The sequence below is a fragment of the Xiphophorus maculatus genome, chromosome 21 (assembly GCF_002775205.1).
Source record: "Xiphophorus maculatus strain JP 163 A chromosome 21, X_maculatus-5.0-male, whole genome shotgun sequence".
NCBI classification, from domain to species: Eukaryota; Metazoa; Chordata; class Actinopteri; order Cyprinodontiformes; family Poeciliidae; genus Xiphophorus; species Xiphophorus maculatus.
Window position 1 is genome coordinate 10,875,596 of NC_036463.1, and position 18,249 is coordinate 10,893,844.

General features: G+C 39.7%; 1 protein-coding gene across 3 annotated transcripts; it reads right to left on the reverse strand.

The window, feature by feature from the left end:
* Window positions 1-7,483: 7,483 nt before the first annotated feature.
* On the reverse strand, window positions 7,484-17,304 carry ythdf3 (YTH N6-methyladenosine RNA binding protein 3). Of its 3 annotated transcripts, none has more exons than XM_005797845.3 (6): window positions 17,124-17,304; window positions 16,769-17,045; window positions 16,396-16,420; window positions 16,091-16,170; window positions 13,536-15,194; window positions 7,484-8,621 (listed from the first exon to the last, which is right to left on the reverse strand). In XM_005797845.3, exons 2-6 carry the CDS (start codon window positions 16,790-16,792, stop codon window positions 8,598-8,600), a joined length of 1,812 nt encoding a protein of 603 aa, XP_005797902.1. In that variant the 5' UTR covers window positions 16,793-17,045; window positions 17,124-17,304; the 3' UTR covers window positions 7,484-8,597. The 3 variants fall into 3 exon arrangements, with proteins under 3 accessions (XP_005797902.1, XP_023182338.1, XP_023182339.1); XM_023326570.1 differs by having other exon boundaries at window positions 16,769-17,048; XM_023326571.1 differs by lacking the exons at window positions 16,769-17,045; window positions 17,124-17,304 and adding an exon at window positions 16,638-16,759.
* Window positions 17,305-18,249: the final 945 nt, after the last annotated feature.

The following is an 18,249-nucleotide window of genomic DNA, read 5'->3' on the forward strand; positions in this document are numbered from 1 at the left end:
ACTTTACTTTATGCATAATAATGCGTATTAGAGCATTTAACATAGAGTCAAACACTTTTATGACGTAATTAGAGTAATTTCAATCTGTTTTTCTGACAACCCAAATTTCAGTTTGTTATAAATGCAAGAGCAAACTTGACTGTAATGTTTCAAAACAAATTCTGATCTTGATGACAGCTAGGTAGAATCCTTAAGCAGATTGTGGTCTTAAACAAGTTCCTTTAGCATATACTAATAAGAAATGTTTTGTGTCATGTGCATGTGCACATGATTATTGTTATGATTATTGTTATTGTCATAACAAATCTCTCTCAGGTCGTTTTATGTTTCACTGTTGACTATTTGTGTCTTACAATGTTTATTTTTAAACTTTTTTTGTCATGTTACGTGATATTTTGTGACTTATCCATCCATTTACCCCAATGGAATAATTGTTTAATCTTTATGAAGAGTTTCATTCATTTTGCTTCTGGCTACGACTACATCCTGCAACCAGTAAGTTGTGAACTCGATTTCTGCTCGCTCCGTACCTACTCTTGTGTGCATCAGTGTATGAATGCTTTGATTTGTATGGCTAGAAAAGTGCTGTATGAAGTATGTTCAGTCCATTTGCCATTCAGTAATCACAATGTTGTGCTCAAATGTTTCTGGGTTAAGATCCAGTTAAATGCTGCTCAGTCCAGCAGTCCACTTCCTTTTACTCATAAGGCAGCTTTCACCTTAGAAATTTCTTAAGTTTTGTATTAAAGTATTTTAAAAAGCAACAAGGTGGAGAAATCCCCTGAATTGGCAGTGTTATACACTTGCTGTGCAGTACAAACTAAGATTTCCATGAGCTCCTGTCAGGGCTAATAACAACATAAGTTGTACAGAGATCTCCCAAAGGGCTGTTTGACTATGCCAGCAAAAAAAAGGGCGGGGGTGTCTTAATGGGTCGGAGGGGTCAGTAGAGTTTGAGCTGGCAGCTCTCCGACTGTCTCATCTAGTTGAGCTCTTTAGGACATGGCCAAGCTTTCCTTCTGATGTAAAGCTTCATCATTAGCGCTGCTGTTTATAGATCAAATTTAGAAGAAGATATGGATAGGATGTCTGGGAGAACACCAAGTGCAAAGGACAAAAATACCAGCCGAAGTGCAAGTGAATGCTTCGTGCTGGACCTGCCCCAGTGCTGACATCAGCAGAGGCAGGGTAGTTCCCAGGGAAAACGATGGAGGCACATAGAGTAGGTGGAGGGAATAAAAGAAGGGAGTGGAACGGAGGAGGGAGGAATAAGAATGGGAGTGCAAGGGTTGTAATTGGTTCACTGGCTGCAGAGGATGGAGGCTCAGAGAGCACAGAGGCTTTAATGTCTCCACCTGGCCTGAACAGGAGGATATGAATATATACATACACCATATATGTTACTGCTGAGTTTGGAGTCTCCAGGTCTCAGCAGGCAGCGCGTCCTATTTCAGTCCCTCACACCTTTCCATTTAATTTCAAATGCATTACATCTCCGGCCTTTCCGTTGAGTGCTACCCCCTGCTGTGCACAGCCTCGATGTGAATGCAGCGTAGCGGTTCGGGAACCATTCCTGCCTTTCGATCCAATAAGCAGTCAGCCTGCAGCCTCTGTCCCTGACTATCTTCTGCAGAACATCAGAACATGGTCCTGCTATTACTTCCGCCGCACTACAGCTGACCGATTGATATTTATGAGGCTTTGGTTACATTATAAGTGAAGCATAATGAAAGTATGGAATATTAATGGATATAGGATGAGCTGTTATGATCAACTCTGTTGTGTCTCATTCTTTTTAATATTTCAATGCGTTCACTTTGGATTTTCTGTGCCCCTCATACTTGTCGAGCTTCATTAAGAGTTTGTATATTTCCATTTAATCTAGCATCCACTTTCTTCTGCAGTCCCTTGGATGCATAGAGATGATATCCAAAAGGCCACTCTTCTCGAAGTTCTCCAGTGACCGCTGCGCAAAAATATTTTTTCGTTTGAGAACCATGGCGGTGGATTGAGAGGAGCTTTCACTTTTCTCGGCCACGTTCAGCTCTGCTACGAACTGCTCCACTGAACATTGAAGGTTGAAAATGGTAACAGAACCACATCGTCTGCAAAAAGCCAAGTTGAGACTGTGAGGTTCCCAACCTAGACTCCCCATCTCCATAAAAAAACCACTTTGAGATTCACAAATTGAATGTGAGATTCTGGCCAAGAACAAATTTGACCGTGTGCTGAGAATGTGGACGCTGCTTTTACTTTTGATACAAGGACTAGATAAACCTTATTGATAATTTACTCTTGAAGCTTAAAGCACTCCTCACAAATTTGTTAATCCACTAAATGAATTCCTGAATCCACTAAATGCATTTTCTGTTGTGTGTTTCTTTTTTTTTTTTCTTTTTTTTGGGTCCAACTAATTCACACGAAGTACAATGCCCCCAAACTGGTACATTTTTTAAAAATGCATTTGTTTTACGAGGAAAACCAAAATCTCACAAATTACATTTCAAACACATCCATTCATGAACATTTAAAATATTTATTTTCAGATTAAAGAAGCCACCCAGATCTCAAACAATGTTAATTTTCTGTTTTTTAAATGAGCTTTTAGGCCTTCACATGTTTCCTCTAATGTTGCTGTTTTGTGAATCATATAAGATTTTCACTTAAAATGATTTTTGATGAATGTTTTAACAGTGATTGCTGAATACCCCACCTTGTATTATCAATTGGATTGTAGAAAGAGAGAATCTTGTATTTCCACTACTCATGCAAATTTTCTTCTACAATATTTTTTGTTTCTGGATCCTGTTGGCTGAATAAGGTATTAGCACAGCGGTCAGTGGAGGGTTGCACTGAGGAGCTTCTTTGTTTATTATTCATAGAAACACAAAAGTTCAGTTGAGAAACTACTGGCACAACATTCTCATGCAAAAGTGGTGAAATTAAAGAAAATGTTGGGAAAGTTTTTTTTAGAGGCTGGAAGTTCACTCTTCCAAACTTCTCCCTGATTCCCGAAACTGTCATCACTCCGGCCATTATCTGTAGTTTCAAAATGAACCAAACATTAAAGCTAAAGCTGTGAGCCAAGGACAGTAACACTTTATTTATTTATTTGCTTGGACATATGCTGCACTTTGAGCCATTTAAAAATTGCAACAGGACAGTCAGATCTCTTTAGTCCGAATGTGCCTCATTTTAACTAAACTTAATAAACTTTCAAAAACACACATTTATTCTGAGGTGCTAAAAGGCATGAAGGGTTTTGTTTTTATATTTGCTGCCTCCCTGTGGGCATTGCACACAATAACTGCAATGCAAAAAATGTCATAATTTCTCTTTGAACCTGTATTCTTAGCTGAAACTTCACTCAAACTAATAGCAAAAATACATAAAAGGCCAATTATTTTAAAGGACAAGCCACATATACTCATATCAAATATCATCTTCTTGAAAATTATTTGCCCTTTTAAACACCTCCATTAATTAAATAAAAGAAAAGTGTGCAAATAACTCTATGCAATCCTCTTGCATTGTGCGCAGAACAATACATTGCGTACAGATTTGATCTGGAGTATCTCAATGTGTTGGGCAAATGCTCAGTGTCTACTTTCACTTCACAGATGATGATATAACCATGGAAACAGAGACACACAGCAAGAACGCAGAAGCATTCCTGTCAATCAAAATCAGCCGTCCTCAAACTCTGCTCATTATTTTATTTGTCTCAGCAAAGGAGTTAGAACCTTCCCGAATATTCAGAGGAAGCTCTTTTACTTTTCGCACAATGATGTTTAAATCATTTCATATTTAATGCCGGCAACAAACTGTCACTGTAGATCTATTACAGAAGAAAAGACTTGTTAAAATTACACCGCGGACACGGAATCTTCACTCATTGTTCCCGTTTATTGCCTAAATTAGGGACAGCCTGTTCAAAAGTGCAACAGAAAAACTGTTTTATGCGTTTAATATGTCTTGGCTGGATTTTAGTAGTTCCTTATTATGTTTCAAAAATGTGTTGAAATGCCTTCAGGTAATTCAAACAGCCAAAACTCTAATGAAAAATTAAAGGAGGGATCATATTTCTTCAATTTGAACTTTCATGCAATTTCTCGCTTTTAAACCCATAAAAGAATAAGGAATGATTCTTTTGACACATAGAGATATAAATGTCAACGCTGCATCTTTTATTAAAGAACTCCTGGTTGCACTCAGTTCCTTGCGAAAGTGTTCCAATTAAACCTTTTCATTTTTTTTCCCCCAAGGAAAATCATACATGCTATTCAAAATGATGCACAATCAAATATGTGAAGTGTGTGACATGCACTTTGCATTTAGTTCCATGCAAGTTGAAGATTTTTGGAGTATGTCTCCATCAGATTTAGGCAAAGTTACATTTTTGTCAATTTTCCTTTACAACAAAGGTTGAACTTTGTCAGATTTGTAAAGTAGCTCCTGTCAATATAATTTCTTACGTATTGGCTGAAATTTTCACTTGGATTTAAATGAAGGTTTGTGTTGATCCAGAACTTAAAATTCCTGAAAAATGCCTTTCTAGCCGTAACATAATAAAATAGGAAAAATATTCATTTAAGCACTTTGGCTCTTTATGTCGTTGCCTCAGATAGAAGAACTAAAAAATATATATTTTCATTGAAACTCTAAGTTTCTACTGTTGAAATCTGCTGTGAATGAGAACCTGAAGCAACTTTATCCATACATTGCAGTGCTTGTTTTCCTCACACATGAAATGACTTCTATATGCCAGTGCACTGAACACCCCATCACACATTAATGTCACATTTTAGACTTGCAGTATTACCCTGAGTCTGTCTGTGTCATCATAAAGTGGCTTTGTGAGACTGAGCCAAAGCAGCTATAGTTGGAGTAATAATTTACAACACTGCTTTAGCTAAAATATCCACTCAGACACATTTATTTTGTTGAGTAATTTAAATTAAAATGAATTCATATTTAAATGGGAAAGCAAAAAAGTTGGGAAATCTAAATATATTTAATACTTAGACCTGGAAAATAAATGAATTACATAAAGGCTGATAAACACAGCCAATTATGTTAAATTGTTTATGTACAAGCTAATCTTGAGAGCTAAGCTGTCCTGACAGGAAGTCAGGACTGTGAAAGACTAGTTTGGACCGTCCCCAAAGCGTTCCCCGAAACACTTGGCCTGTCCGCGGAGAGCATTTTAAAATTCGTCCGACTTGCCACCCGTCAGTTAACATGCTCATCAATCGCGTTAACGTTCAGAGAGGACTTCCTGAGTGACAAGGCCCAGAGAGCGAAAGCCTTGCAAACATGGAGGAAGTGCCAGCCCAGAGACTGGAGCTCACCTTGCCTTGAGCCAGAGAGTTGATACGTCTTCACTGTGACTGAAACTTCAAAGGCATTTCATCTCCACATGGAAGATGCTTCTTCTCTCATCTTGACAAAATCTGTCTCAAGAAGGACATGTTGATGCTTTGGAGAGGGTGAGGAGGGGAACAAAAAAAGTTTCCATGAACTCTCTTGAAACAAGCTTGACCACATTAATGATACGGAGGCTGTTAAAACATTAATGAGCTCCTTTCATTCCTAAATGTTAAGAAAAAAAAGGAGAGTAAAAAAAAAAAAATGGATCAGCAGTGCGTACAACAAAACAACAAACCTTTCTCTGTAGCACTTCTTTTTACATCAATGCACAAGGTCAAATCTACATCACATCAAAGGTCTCTAATTAAATTACTGTTTTGCACATTTGAGAATGAGTGCATTTTCTCAGGATCACACACAACCAGTAATTGCCACGGCATTGTAAGGCGAATAAATGCCAAGTTTCCTTCCCGGTCTCTCTCTCTTGTGTTCACAGACAAATGAAAGCGGGAGGAGAGTGGTCTTTTCAAAGGGCGCCCGTCGGAAAAGAAAGAAACAGACCTGACAGATGCACAAATTAACACACAGGAGGGGAAAAGTCGTAATCCAAAACCTCCGATGTTATAATTACAGCTCTTTCTTGCTCCTTGAGACACATAAAGGAGGATTTCTCTTACTCCCCGCTTGCATTTTCTTTTTTTCATCTCCCCTCCACCTCTCACAGCACAGCTTGGCGAGCTGGTATTAATTGCTCCAAAAAAGCTGTGGAAGAACAACAAGTGCTTCTCATCCTGGTATAATTGTGTCTGTAGGAGTTGGGGGGGGAGTGGAAGGGGCGCTTGAGAAGAAAGAAGGCTTCATTGCTTACAGGAAGAAAAAAAAAGATTTGTACCAGGTCTGTGGTTTGGCAGGAAAGAAGAGGAGCATTTGGTACAATGTGATATAATGGCGCACTCTAGTGGACAGACAGTGAAGGTCTGTTATTAACAAGTTGAATGAACTCATGTTACGTAACTTCTGAAAGCATCTCTTGTGTATTTAGCTGATTCTCTTGAGTAGAAATTAAGATATTCTACTTTTCAGAAAATCTAGCCACCACTAACACACAGAATAATTTTTACCTACAATCATATTCAATAAATTATAAGTTCAGATGAGGCCCGTTTGGCATATTAAAAGTACCCTTCAGAATAAACTTTTAAGTAGGCGTTGAGCCTATTGTTTTCCATTAAACCCATATTTCCGTATTATATACGGTAATTGTTTTTTGTTGGTCGGATGTTATATTCTGAATTTAAACGTCATGTTTTCAATGTATGCAAGTGGAAAATTAAAGCATCTGAGCTTTATTATTGAAATAAATTTACAACCTTATTCTGTAATGTGAAAGAAAAAAGATCCACCAACAAAAGTAAAACACCTCCAAAACTTCAAAGTATTATTTTTGATGTGAATGAGATCAAATTTCTCAAGATGTCATCAAACATGGTTAAAGTTTTGAGTATTGATTCAGGAATAATAAATGTACATGTAATGACTTTTTTTTTTATTTTGAAAAGAAAAATAGGTCAGTTATTTATCCATCCATCCATCCATTTTCTAACACCCTTGTCCTAGTGGGGTCAGGAGGGCTGCTGGTGCCTATCTCCAGCTAATGTTCCGGGCAAGAGGTGGGGTCACCCTGGACAGGTCGCCAGTCTGTCGCAGTCAGTTATTTAGATAATTCTCAATTATGAAAGGAAAAAAAAAATCTTTATTGGCATTAGAGCGATCAAATCCTTAGAATTAATGACCAACTTTTTAGGATGTTTTCACTCTTATTGTGATGATTTATCTTTGGTGACACTGTGACGTGTTTGAGGCTGGAAGGAATCTTTGCCATCACCCTTATCAGACCGTATTAAATACAGGTTCAGACTCTGCCAGGGCTGCTTCAAAGTGTTAACTTTACAAGAAACATTTTGGTAACTATAAAAGATTAGCTTAAACCTAAATCTGCCATGAGAGTGAATAACTTAAGCCTCAACTACATCCAAGTTCTGTATTTACAGCATGGGGCTTTCCAGACTTAGAGGGTTTTACAGTCTTCCTCTAAAACTCTGGGGTGAGTCAGTTCCAGTAAGTAAGTCGTTTATTTACAGGCACTTACACAAATTGAAATGTATGGATCTGAACTGCAAGGAACTAAAACGTGATACCCTCAGAAAGTACACTGTGTAAAAGTCTAAAGTCTGATGAAAGGAAGTCACAACACAAAGACATTATCAGCGCTAAACTTAGTTCATTTTTTTATTTAGCTAGTGAGTTACCAATAGGAGAAAATAATCACATATTTGCATTTGATGGTTCTTTCTCTTCCTTTTTTTTATTTTTTTGGCTGAATTTCCATCCGGTCGATTAGCTGACCGTGGAGGTTCTCCCAAAAGTTCAACGGGTCGTTTAGCACGATCGAACCTGGGGTACAGTTAGAGTACATCCACATCAGAGCAACGACAGTCAACAAGTCTAACTCTGGCAAAGCAGCGGGTTTTCTCCTCGGACAAATGCACTTCAGAATGACAGAACCACAAGAAAGAAAAAAAAAAACAAAAAAGGTGCGTAAGCCGGCGGTTCACCAGCCAGCTGCATAATCATAAGCGTTTCGTACACAGAAAAAGATGCAGAAAGAAAGGGGCAAGGTAGGATAGACCCTACGATTGGTATGATTGTGGCCGCTTCCTATTTATCTCATCCCACACCCATCAATTTCCAGCCCTCAATCTGGCAGATTGAGTCAATTTTCACATCATTAATTCTCTTCGAGGTCAGATGAAGCTCACCAATATCCCAACCATTTGAGGCGGACAGTAAAAATAAAAAACATACAAAGTAAAATCGGTGAAATCAATGTCTTCTCTGGTTAATCTGTTAGAAGCTCACAAACAAACAAAAAATATTCAAAGAACAGAGTTAGATAGTCAAGGGTATTGGCAGAGGCTGCTTAGAAGGACTGAAAATGCTTAAAAAGAGAGAGTTTCGAACAGATTACACTCCTTTTCTTGTGAGACAGGAAAACGGGGTCTGATGCACCAATCAATGGATACAGGTTGAGTCCACCGAATGTCGCTTTTCTTCAGATGCATTGTTGTCTCGGGAGGACAGGCCGCAACAGTCGCTCCACCGTGGGGTTAGGCTAATTTGATTTAAAGGTCCTTCATCGTTAGTGTTGCAGAGGGTCTGCCTCAAGGTCACTGCTTATTCCTGCTGCGCTCCTGGAGGACGAAACACACACAGATCAGCAGTTAGCGAGAGCGGAGAAAGTAATGTTTCAAAGTCAGCATCATCAGTGAGATTGACACTTTCTACCTCATTTCATCCAATTAGAATTATTCACAAAGGTAATCACTGAGAAATGACACATTCGTTAAACACAGTGATGTGTTTGAAGCAATATCCTGTTAGTTTCAGTGATTCTGACTTACAGCTAATAAAAACCCAAAATACATGTTCTCAGACACTTGGGAGACCAACAAAACAGGATTTTTAATACATAAACAACAGCCTACTGAATGTATGTTCATGTACTGTACAGTTTATGCCTTCAATTATAAATTGGACTCATTGTGCATTAATTTTTTATCAATAAGGTGTGACATGGAGACCCAAAGTTCATGCTGTTTTAATAGTAACCTTCAGCTCATATCTTTGATGTAGAAGCTCTCCACACTTAGTGAAAATCCCCCACAAACTTCTGAAAAGACTGCTTCAAAAACCAATCACAACAACCAATCAGCAAACTTTTCTTCAACACTTTTTTCTTCCACTTAATTTTCCATCATGCTGCAATAAAGCGCTCTTCGGACAGCTAACTTCTTTAGCAATGACTGTTTGAGAATTACCTTATGGTGAGTGTTAGCAATTGTCTGCTGGACATCTGTCATATCAGACGTCTTTCCCATGATTCTACAGACAATAACCTTTCTGTACTAAAAATCTTATTTTTTGATTAGTTTTTTTGTAATATTGAAACTTTCTGAGAAGCAGAATTTTGGGTTAACTGTAAGCCAGAGACATTGGTATTAAGAAAGACAAAACCTATAAACATATGCAAAGAACGTATTTAATAAATATATTGTACTTTTAAACTCAATTACTAAAATAAACTAATATTTAAATCATATTTTAGCTTATTGAGAAGCACCTGTAATTTTGGCATTGCTTAAATGTTGAGAAATTATATTATATATATAATTTTTTATATAATTTTATATATATAATTTTTAATTTGTAAACATATCACCTAAACTAGAAGTAATGAAAAGGTAGCTCTTCGTTCCATACCCATGTAAAAATAATAAAAAAGCAATTAAGAAGAGAATCAATACTGCTAATAGCAAGGAAAGCACCAAATGGAAGTCTGTAATGGCTTAATGTCTCTTTGCGTGGCTCATAATGCCTTGTATTACTTCAAGACGTACATTTATGAGTCTGTCTTTTTCCTGGGTGCCATTTTTAGGCCGATCTATTTGCAGAAATAAATTTCAATCTTCAATCAAAATGGTTTTCATTTGTTTTGAGATGCATCAAAAAACATATTACAATTTTATTAGCATGCAGGGAGCACTTTCTATTCATCAGACAGCTTTTGCTATATATTGCTCTGGAACAGAAAACTGCTGTTCTTGTTTATTAGGTGTAGGTGGAGTTTAATCAGGCGGGTGTAATTTACACAGCAAGATTTTACTTCATCAAATACACAGCAAATTAGTGTGAGAATTGGACATTCAGCAGGTTGACTAAGATATATTGCTAACTGCAAGTTTTGGTTATGTCTACATAGGATTTTTTTAATACCTTAAAGAGCAATAAGAGTGTTTGCATGTAGCCTTCCAGGGAAATATGTTAATATATAAATTCGATAAGCCACAACATCAAAAGAACTTACAGGTGAAGGGAATTAAACTGCTCATCTTGTTTCCGTCTAAAAATTCATACAGGGAAATGTTGGCTCCATGCATTCATGTGGTTATTGCCGCGACACATGCCAGCCAACCAACCAAGCTACACCCCCTCCATGGCAACAGTCTCCCCCGACTTGAGTCTGCAGCATTGCAAAAACTATTCAGGAATGCATGCAGGGAACACAACTACCAGCCCAAGGCGCTGACAGCAACAGATGCACTGGAAGAAGCCAAATCCATGGAGATCCTGAACTGGAACCCAGTGGACCCAGCAGGTCCAATGTCAGCAATTTTCAACGGATCACTACAGGACGTATGAAGATGCCTTCATCTTGAAAATGTGGCACTTAAATTATTTTTATTTTGGTTGGGTTCACACTTGTATTTTATTTTTTTGACATTTTAATGTTTCAAAAAAACAAAACACCACCAGGACACTCCAGGTGTCATACGCCACTGCAATTTTCAGTGGCGTATTTAAAGGACACATATGGTGTTGATGTTGAGACTAGTCGGAATAAATCTGGCATTTAAAACGAGCTCATGTACATCTGAGATAAAGAAGCCTTTCTTTCACAAAGCATCACAAAAATATGATATTTTGCATACAACTTCACATCAAAAACATCACAAAATTTTCTATAAACTCAGAACACAATTCATAACTATTAAGAAACATTTTCTCTTAAATATCAAGTTAAAAAAAAACAGCTTAAAAAAATACTTCAATTCCCTAAACTTTCTACATGTTTTATTAACATTTTTAAGATGAAAGCTGCGCCTGCATGATACAGCCATCACCATGTTTCACCATGGAGATGGTGTGTTCAGGGTGGTGAGCAGTTTTCACTCTTAACTATTTAGGTGAGTTCTGAAGGCTATTGGTAGCTGGATTGTATTAAGTGGCATCAGACAAATGAATGCCACAACTCTCAGATAATTTTCAAATTACATTTTGCAATTGTACATCACATTACATGAAGACTCCACAAAACCTACTAAAGTTTATGGTTGCCAACATGACAGAATGTGAAAAAGCACAAGGAATTCTGTACTCTATATTTTATGTTAATTCCAAGTAGTAAGATAAAAATACAAAGTGCATGTTTTAAGTTAAAACAACCATAGAAAGAAACTGACTAGAAAACAGGAGAAAAGAGTTGGATCCCAAGGAATGCACTGACCAAATATTCAGCCATGTTTACACTGTTAGGAAACTGCTGTCACTCCTTTCTGCTCGTAGCCCGAAGTCTCACGTAGTCAGGGATAAAAGGAGGCGGATATTCTAAACAAAACATCATGCCGTTCCTACAATGTCAAATATTCAATGGCTTGCTATAGATTAAAAGAAGATGAATGCCGTGAGTGTCATGTGAAGAACAGCACAGGTACAAAACATTTTTTTCCCTCCCATTTCTCAGATGAAACAGTGCTCTCTTTGAGGTTGACCATATCAGTTCCCTGGGAAAAACGCAGAGAGACCTAGGCCCCAGCAGTAACTCAATCCCCAGACGGCCTGTGACTCGGGACAAAAAGCCTCATGATATTTAGTCTATACAAGGCCTGCAGCTCAAATCAATGTAGTTCTTCGAGTTAAAATGTAACCTGACTGAGCAATTCATCACAAAACAAATTATGCAATTCATCTCCTCAAACTAATGAGAAAAATGTTAGAGTAAAGTTATTTTTTAACATTTTTTCAATTCTGAAATTGTGCAAAGAAGCTGCACAGTACCAGCTATAGACATATTAAAAATGGACAAATCGACATTCGACAAAAGCCCCAAATAAAATTAAGACGCAAGGTTATCTTTTCAATCAAAAACAAAAAAAAAACACACCTTGAGATGGTGTTAGGAAAAGGTGTTGTTGCACAAGCCTGACATCTCTGAAAGGCTGGGTAGGACAGGCCAAACAACAGGCAACGATTAACCTTGTCAGGTGAAGAAGGGCGAGGCCTCGACCTGCGGCGATCCCGTCATGTAATGAGGGTCAGGGATACAAAAGTAGCGCGGCTCTACGCCTGCGCGACGCGGGATGAAGCTGGCTTCCTACTGACAGTTTGTTTTCAGGAGCCTGAAAACATTGACTTGAAATATTTATGAGAAAGGAGCCGAGTGCATATTAACAAGGTCAACAACAAGGAGTCAATACAGCATCAGTGCAGCACCAACAGTTGGAGAACCAGAGAGGGAGGGGGTCGTGTGGATGTGTTTTATGAATATAGGAATGGATGCAGAAGGACACGACTAGAGATATAATTCACTGTTGTTTTTTTTAAACTTCCATTTGTATTACACCATTATTACCACTATTGGGACATAATTAAATTTCCCCTCTGATGATGTTAAACCAAGGGTGTTTTTCAGAATGACAGCTCAATGTGATTAAAGAGCTTCATAATATATTATGCAGAACAAAATATAAAAAAACAAACTCTGCTTACTGTGCCAGGGCACAATTTAACCACTTTGGAGCCTGGGAGCTTATGTTGTTAAAAGGCTAATAAAGCATGAGGAGTCTGTGGATGCCTGGGAAAGCTTGTGGTTCAAAAGTAGATCCAACTTTATGTCTGCCTTTGTCTGGACAAACAGAATGCCAGGAATGTGGGCTATTTCAGGAAACACGACAGTCACCTAACTCCACTTGGGTGACTCTTAGCAATCTTAACAACGCCAGATGGCTGACGCAGGTTCAGGGTTTCCCGAACTTGCTCATGAGTAACAGCGAAGCGTCAATCTGCAGACGGGCCTCGGGGAACTTCCATTTATTCCAGACTGTCGATGCAACCGCTGATGTTACAACCTCACATCAAGTTGAACGACATCAGCTGATTATATTTACAAAAACCAGCAGAAATTCAGAAATACTTGGCCAGTTTTTTTTTTTTTTTATAAAATGGCCAACAATTTATATCAAGAATGTGAAGGAGCTGTTTATAAAAAGAAACACAGTGAAGACCATCAAAAATGTTCTACTACAACCTACAATGGCGGCGTCTGGTCAGCAGCTGATGCTCCATGCCATGACGCCCAGATATTGTTTTGGGAAATAAACGACTGCTTAAAAATACCCATGACTGCAGTCCAGTAATTGATCCCACCTTGTCACACTTTGCCAGATGGAACCAATCTGTGTTTGAGGTGCCGTTAGAGGCGTGGAAAATGACAAGACCCACCAGAAGTGTGTTCCCCTTTAGGCTCAATACAAGGTAATTTATCTCACCTTTCTCAAAGCCTCCTCTTCTTCCTGACGTTTCTCATAATGTGCAAAGTCATCAAAGATTGAGGTGGTATGCTTGTAAGTGGCAATAACTTTAAGCACTTGTTTGGCCTTCTCCAGAGGCACTTCCTGAGTGTCCCTGGAGTTGGTCACTGGCTTGTTGTCATTGTTCTCCAACCGGATGTGACGCAGCTGGTTGTTGGGCACATCCTTGATGAAAATCCACTTCACCTCAAACTTGCCCTTCCACTTGTCCTGAGACCAGACGCCTGCATAGGCGTTGTAGTCCACTGGCGATCGCATTTCGGCCACACCGCAGAAGTGCCCACTACCGTTGACGCTGAACAACAGGTACAAAGGGCCCTTGTTGCATAGCGAACGGTAAGCACTATCCAGGCGCTTGTTTCCATGTTCTGTACTGCACCAGATAGAATACTTGATTGAACGGTGGATGTCATCTTCTGAGTAGCTCTTGATAATGAAAACACGTCCATTTTTCAAGTTCCAGTCAAAGTCTTTGGGGTTGTAGTTGTTGACGGTACGGAGTTTCTCCAACACGGGGTGCAATTCTCCAGAGCAAGGGGAGGCACTCAATGGAACTCCACCACCCAGACTAAAACCCTCACCACGGTTCCTTGGGGCAATCCAGCGATTGGGGGGTGGGCCAAGCTGCTGAGGTTGTTGTTGATGAAGGTGCTGTGGGAGGCCAGGTTGGGAGGGGAGGTGCAGGTGAGGAGGGCCATGGGGCAGAGCCTGGGGGTGCTGGGGTGATTGTATAGACTGGAGCTGGAAAGGCTGGTGTTGATGCTGGGGTTGGTGTGGAGGGTGAGAGGGCAAGGGGTTCTGCAGTAAGGGTTGATGCTGAGAAAGGAGTGGGGGCTGCACCAGAGGTTGTGGGGGCATCATAGGCTGAGCTAACGGCGGTTTGTTTAAAGAGCCCTTATCGTCCCAGGTACCAATGTTCAAATTGTGCTTAATTGGGGGTGGGGGAATGGCAGCACCTCCCCCCATCCCCATGTTGGCTTTGGTTTTGACCTTGGGCTGGGATTTGGCCGGTTTCTTGGCGATTGCTGCCCAAGTGGCAGGTTTAGGTGCAGACGAGTTGACAGATGGAGGGAGATTATTGGCCACTGTGCTGTTCATGCCCACTGTACCCCCTAAAGGTGAGCCAACGGTTTTGGTGACAGCTGCCACCATGTCCGTACCCAGCTTTAGCCCTGTCATACCCTGCTCAATGCTGTTCAGCATTGGGACCTTACTGAGTTGGGTGTCACTTCCAAAGCCCGCCTGTCCATCTGTGATTGCCCGGCCCAGTGAGCTGGGAGCGTAGCCATAGCTGTTACTGTAAACTGAGCTCTGAGTTGACTGACCCTGAGAGACACTGGTACCCCAGGTGGAAAAGTCTGCACTGCCAGGAAAGAAGTTGAAGCCATGTTGCCCGAGAAAGGGAGGAGTGTTTCCAAGGGCTCCTGGCTGGCTGAAAACACCATCAGGGATAAAGTGCGGCTCCCCATTGCTCATTTGTCCATAAGTGGTAAGGTAGGGCATAGGCGGATCTCCAGCTGTGGACCAAGCAGCCTCTCCCAGAGAATAAGGAAACCCAATGGATGGAGCATAGTAGCTGGGCATGTAAGGATCAGACATTGGTGGATAGCTGTTATTCTGCATGGCACAGAAAGACAAGAGAGTGAATATATTATTCCAAAAGGCAGATGCTTTTGCATTTTATTACTGTTTAAGTAAGTTCTATGTAACAAAATTACATTTTAATAAATTTCCTTTTCAACAACTCAGTTTTGTTGTACTCCCTTAGTTTAATGAAAAGCGCTGTTCATATGAATGCATCATAGCATCTGAGTTCACATTGGAAAACATTTCAAAGAGCATCTATTAATATTACCCTGTCAGATTTATATGCAAGGCAAACATCATAGTTTCACCAGTCTTTGTATGGTTTTTTTCTTATTTTATTTTTTATTTTATTCACTCTAACTGAGTTTAAGGTATTCTGCAATGGGTAATGGGCAAAATTTTCTAATTCTAAATTTTACAAATCTGGTTGAAGATGCTACCCCCGCAACCCGTCCCCGGATAAGAGGAAGAAGGTGGATGGATGGAAAGCTGAGGGATACTCCAAAAGAATTGCAGCTTTAGTTCCAAAAAGCATTGACTCAGGGGACTGATTACTGATTCATTTTTGGTTTAAAAAGATCTTCTTTCCACTTCACAATTACATACTACTTTGTCCTAGACTCGGAGGATATGAATAATATCTAATTGAACTGTATGCTAGCCATGTACAACAGAAGCTAATAACAACATATGATGAGACATTGGAAAATAAAACTCTGAACTTGGAAATAAGCATACAGAAGGCACTTTAATTGAAATATAAAAAGGGAACTCACGAGTTGGCTTGTGAGTTTGATTTTTCTTTTGTTTTTCAGAATTGTGGCAAAATTATTTTGTGAGTTAGGTGTAAAAACCTACTAATTAAAAATGGTTGTGGCAATCCTTATCCTAATTTAAGTATTGTGTATTTTAAAAAAGTACATTACCTGATTTGTCTGGCCGCTTAGGTAAGGCTCAAAATCATCATCATTCACACCATCTTTTTGATGCATGGATCCGTTTTGCACTAAATATAAAAAGGAAAAATCTAATATAAGTAATTAGAAGAAGCTGTAATCCCCAAGCAGCCATGATGTCAGATGGCTACATTTTGATCACAGGTACGCTCTGCTGTGTTGTGTCAACAGTGCCCCAGACTGCAGTTTGGACTACAGTTCAACAACACTGTCAGCAAGTAATAGCACAGAATATCATAACCTGCAGTGGCTAAAACTCACAGTCAAAGCCTTACCTTTATTTCCTTGTCCTTTGGTTCTCTGAAACAACAAGTGATACGATATTAAAACACACTGGCAGAGCAGACAGACACGGTCCTACAAATATAACACCTAAGTGAGAGCTTCTGCCCGGATGTTAGCATTTATAGGTTTCTTGGTCTTACTAACCGGATGTCAAACGCTCTGACAACCAGTAAACGGTGCCGCATTGGCAACCGGCTGCAGCCGGTGTAGGTTGGCAGTACAGTTGGCCTACCTTTCAGCTAACAACCACCACATATCAAGTACTTTGTAGCCTGTTTGATTTGGCACAGCAAGCCCGTCAAACAGTGGTCCGTAAAGTTTTATTTCGTCCTCAAAGCTAGCATACAGCGCAGCTACACGAACCTGATCGACTGTGGTCGCAGACATCCTCCAGGAACCGAAACTGCTCGCTGTTTGTCAGACTGTCCGCGGCTTCTCTCTCCCCTCCCACCCCCCCTGCTTGCTCGTCTCTCTGTTTCTGCACTTCGGTGCTGCTTTCCTGGTTCGTCTCTCCTTCTCGTCCAATCACTCCGTGAACGTTACAAGGCGGCGTTTTTTGGTTTTTTTTTTCCACCCCCCCTTGCTGGGCTGAGCTCGGACGACGACCAGCCTCTTCCAGCTGCTTGGGGCGACTCGGTGTCTGCTGATGAGAAGGCGTCAGTGTGACCGAGAATGGTGTTTAATCAGTCAATCTGAAAGTGATTGGAATATCCCTTACTATTCCACAATGGCGGATAGGCTCTTTACTCCCGCTTCCGTTCCGTCCTGCTGCTCCGTGACCTTCCGCCTGTGACGCTCTGAGTCATGTTACAAACTAACGCTTCACATGACAGTCACAAACACACAGCAACTTTTCTGCTTATTTTCTTTCCTTTACTGTTTCATGCACTCAGTCTATATCTGTTTCCCAACCCTCTTGAGAGATTCTGCAATAAAACAGTACAAAACTACAGTATTGTATGGAAAGCCAAAAGTGCCAGAATCCAATAAATGATTAGGTCATCAAAAGCATCTTTATCTATAAATATCTCCCTTTAAACAAGGCCGGAGAAAAGTGCATGAAGAAAGTAAGCACATTTACTCAGAATTATTTTTGTTCAAATTAAAGTTGAGAATTATTAAATTTACCAAAAGGATTAACAAATTTTATTTAGTCAGAATAGAGTGCATTCACCGCTCAAAGTAGCAGTAGATTAGCATAAGTAGCACTAGTTCATTCATATCGTTTTATATAAATCATGTAGCTATATTTACAGATCTCAGACAAACGTTCACAAAGCAGTGCATAAAAAAGTAATAGTTTCTCAACAAACAGACTGAAATATATTTATGGTGGCAAAAGTTGTATTTTGGTTACATACATAGTTGTGGCAATTTATTCCATGTCCAAAGATACGACTACATATAGTCGTTGATTTTTGTTATTTTATGTGTTATTTTTAGTGTATATACATATATATGCACATTTATCTTTGCAGGGTCGCAAAAGAGGTGATGTCGCTCCCCAGCGGTAATTGGGCGACAAGCAATGCAACCTGGATATGTTGCCAGTCCTTGTCTGGGCAACACAGGGACACTCAGGATAGACAACCATGCACATACTTATGCCCAAGGGCAATTTAAAGTAACCAATTAGCCTACTATGTTATTGAGCTGTGGGAGGAACCCAGAGTACCCAGAGGACTAATACACACACATGGACTAAATGGCGTGCAAACTTCATTCAGAAACTCCATTCTTATGGAGAAGCATACATACATACACAGGTATACTCAGACACACACAGTGTTTAGAATCAGGTGTTTTCAGACATTCTTGATGTTGGGCTGCAGTTGCCACTTTTT

What these genes read in the sequence shown, in the direction of transcription:
- ythdf3 (XM_005797845.3), bottom strand. Translation starts at nt 16,792, where the DNA reads ATGTCTGCGACCACAGTCGATCAG. An exon ending in TAAGCGGCCAGACAAATCAG is followed by an intron (nt 15,195 to 16,090) that starts GTAATGTACTTT and finishes TGTGCCATGCAG; the next exon opens with AATAACAGCTATCCACCAAT. An exon ending in AAGAGGAGGCTTTGAGAAAG is followed by an intron (nt 8,622 to 13,535) that starts GTGAGATAAATT and finishes TTCGTCCTCCAG; the next exon opens with GAGCGCAGCAGGAATAAGCA.